The sequence below is a fragment of the Empidonax traillii genome, unplaced genomic scaffold (genome assembly GCF_003031625.1).
Source record: "Empidonax traillii isolate 1590-97213 ecotype Southwest subspecies unplaced genomic scaffold, ASM303162v1 scaffold2891:size26640, whole genome shotgun sequence".
NCBI classification, from domain to species: domain Eukaryota; kingdom Metazoa; phylum Chordata; class Aves; order Passeriformes; family Tyrannidae; genus Empidonax; species Empidonax traillii.
In genome coordinates, this window is record NW_020958084.1 from 8,419 (window position 1) to 9,433 (window position 1,015).

Genomic DNA, 1,015 nt, shown 5'->3' on the forward strand with positions numbered 1-1,015 from the left:
AAAGAGCTGTGTTTGGGGCATTTTAGCTTTGAAAAAATAAATAACATTTGAAAGCTTTCTGGTGCAATGGCCATCACCATGACAAAAACTCACAGCTCACAAAAACTCACCGATCCCCACACTCCCCTCTGCTTCAATATCAGAAAGTCTTAGTGGTAAAAAAGAAAACTTTGATTTATAATGTAAAGTGCCTGCAGGGGTAAGCTACACTGTAGCAGCAAAATTAGTCCTTTGCTATTTTGAACCTTGACATTTAACTGAAGGTCTTCAGAATTGGAAGTGCTCGAGCTCTGTGATCAGAAGTTAAGAAGCCAGGTTCTGCTGCTGTGGTTTTAATTGTTTCTTTCACTAGCTACAGGGGAGAGGCATCTGTGGTTCCACCAGTAGGCCTGGCACAAGATGTGTGCAAGTGAGACAGGAACTTGCCTCCTGCTTAGGGTAAGCTCAGGGTCATTGTTGGCTTGGTCAGCAATGCAGTAAATGGAAGTACCTGGAAGCTGCAGGTCAGTCAGTCAGTCAGTCAGTGACATTTTTCATAGGGAACATTAAAAGTACATGTTTGTAACATGCTCTTAGTGTAAGAAAACAGAGGCAAACCTCAACTCCAGCTGCTGCCAGCAGCCACCGTATTGGTTCCATTCGGCCTCGTCCATTGAAGTAGTGCAGCTTGGGTTTCCCAGACATGTTTCCACGTGCCGGATAGTTTCTTGCTATTTGGAATAAAGAAATAGGTTTTGCAAAATAAAGATTCAGAATGCTGGGTTTAGGTCTCTAATTGGTCTCAAAATTGTCCTGTTTGAAACATGCAGCTTAGTTAAGCAGAACCCTGTACTAAGAGCCATTGGCCCAGACCAGAGAACAAGCAAACCAAAACCATTGGAATCCAAAGTGCTCTGCTCTGACCAAAAGGCAGATTGTGCTTTCTCTTTATTTTGGCACTATCTCAACATACAGTTTACTGATTCACCAGATACACAATATTAACTCAGCAATTCCTGTGCTTTCAAGAGCTCCC

At 42.8% G+C, this 1,015-nt stretch overlaps 1 protein-coding gene across 1 annotated transcript in view; it reads right to left on the reverse strand.

The window, feature by feature from the left end:
• LOC114072278 (glutathione S-transferase-like) overlaps positions 1-1,015 on the reverse strand; it is an 8,832-nt gene that overhangs the window by 4,415 nt on the left and 3,402 nt on the right. Inside the window, exon 2 of the mRNA XM_027910193.1 lies at positions 521-710. Within this exon, the coding sequence (XP_027765994.1) occupies positions 521-684 (164 nt within the window). The 5' untranslated portion in view covers positions 685-710. The remainder of the gene's footprint in view (positions 1-520; positions 711-1,015) is intronic.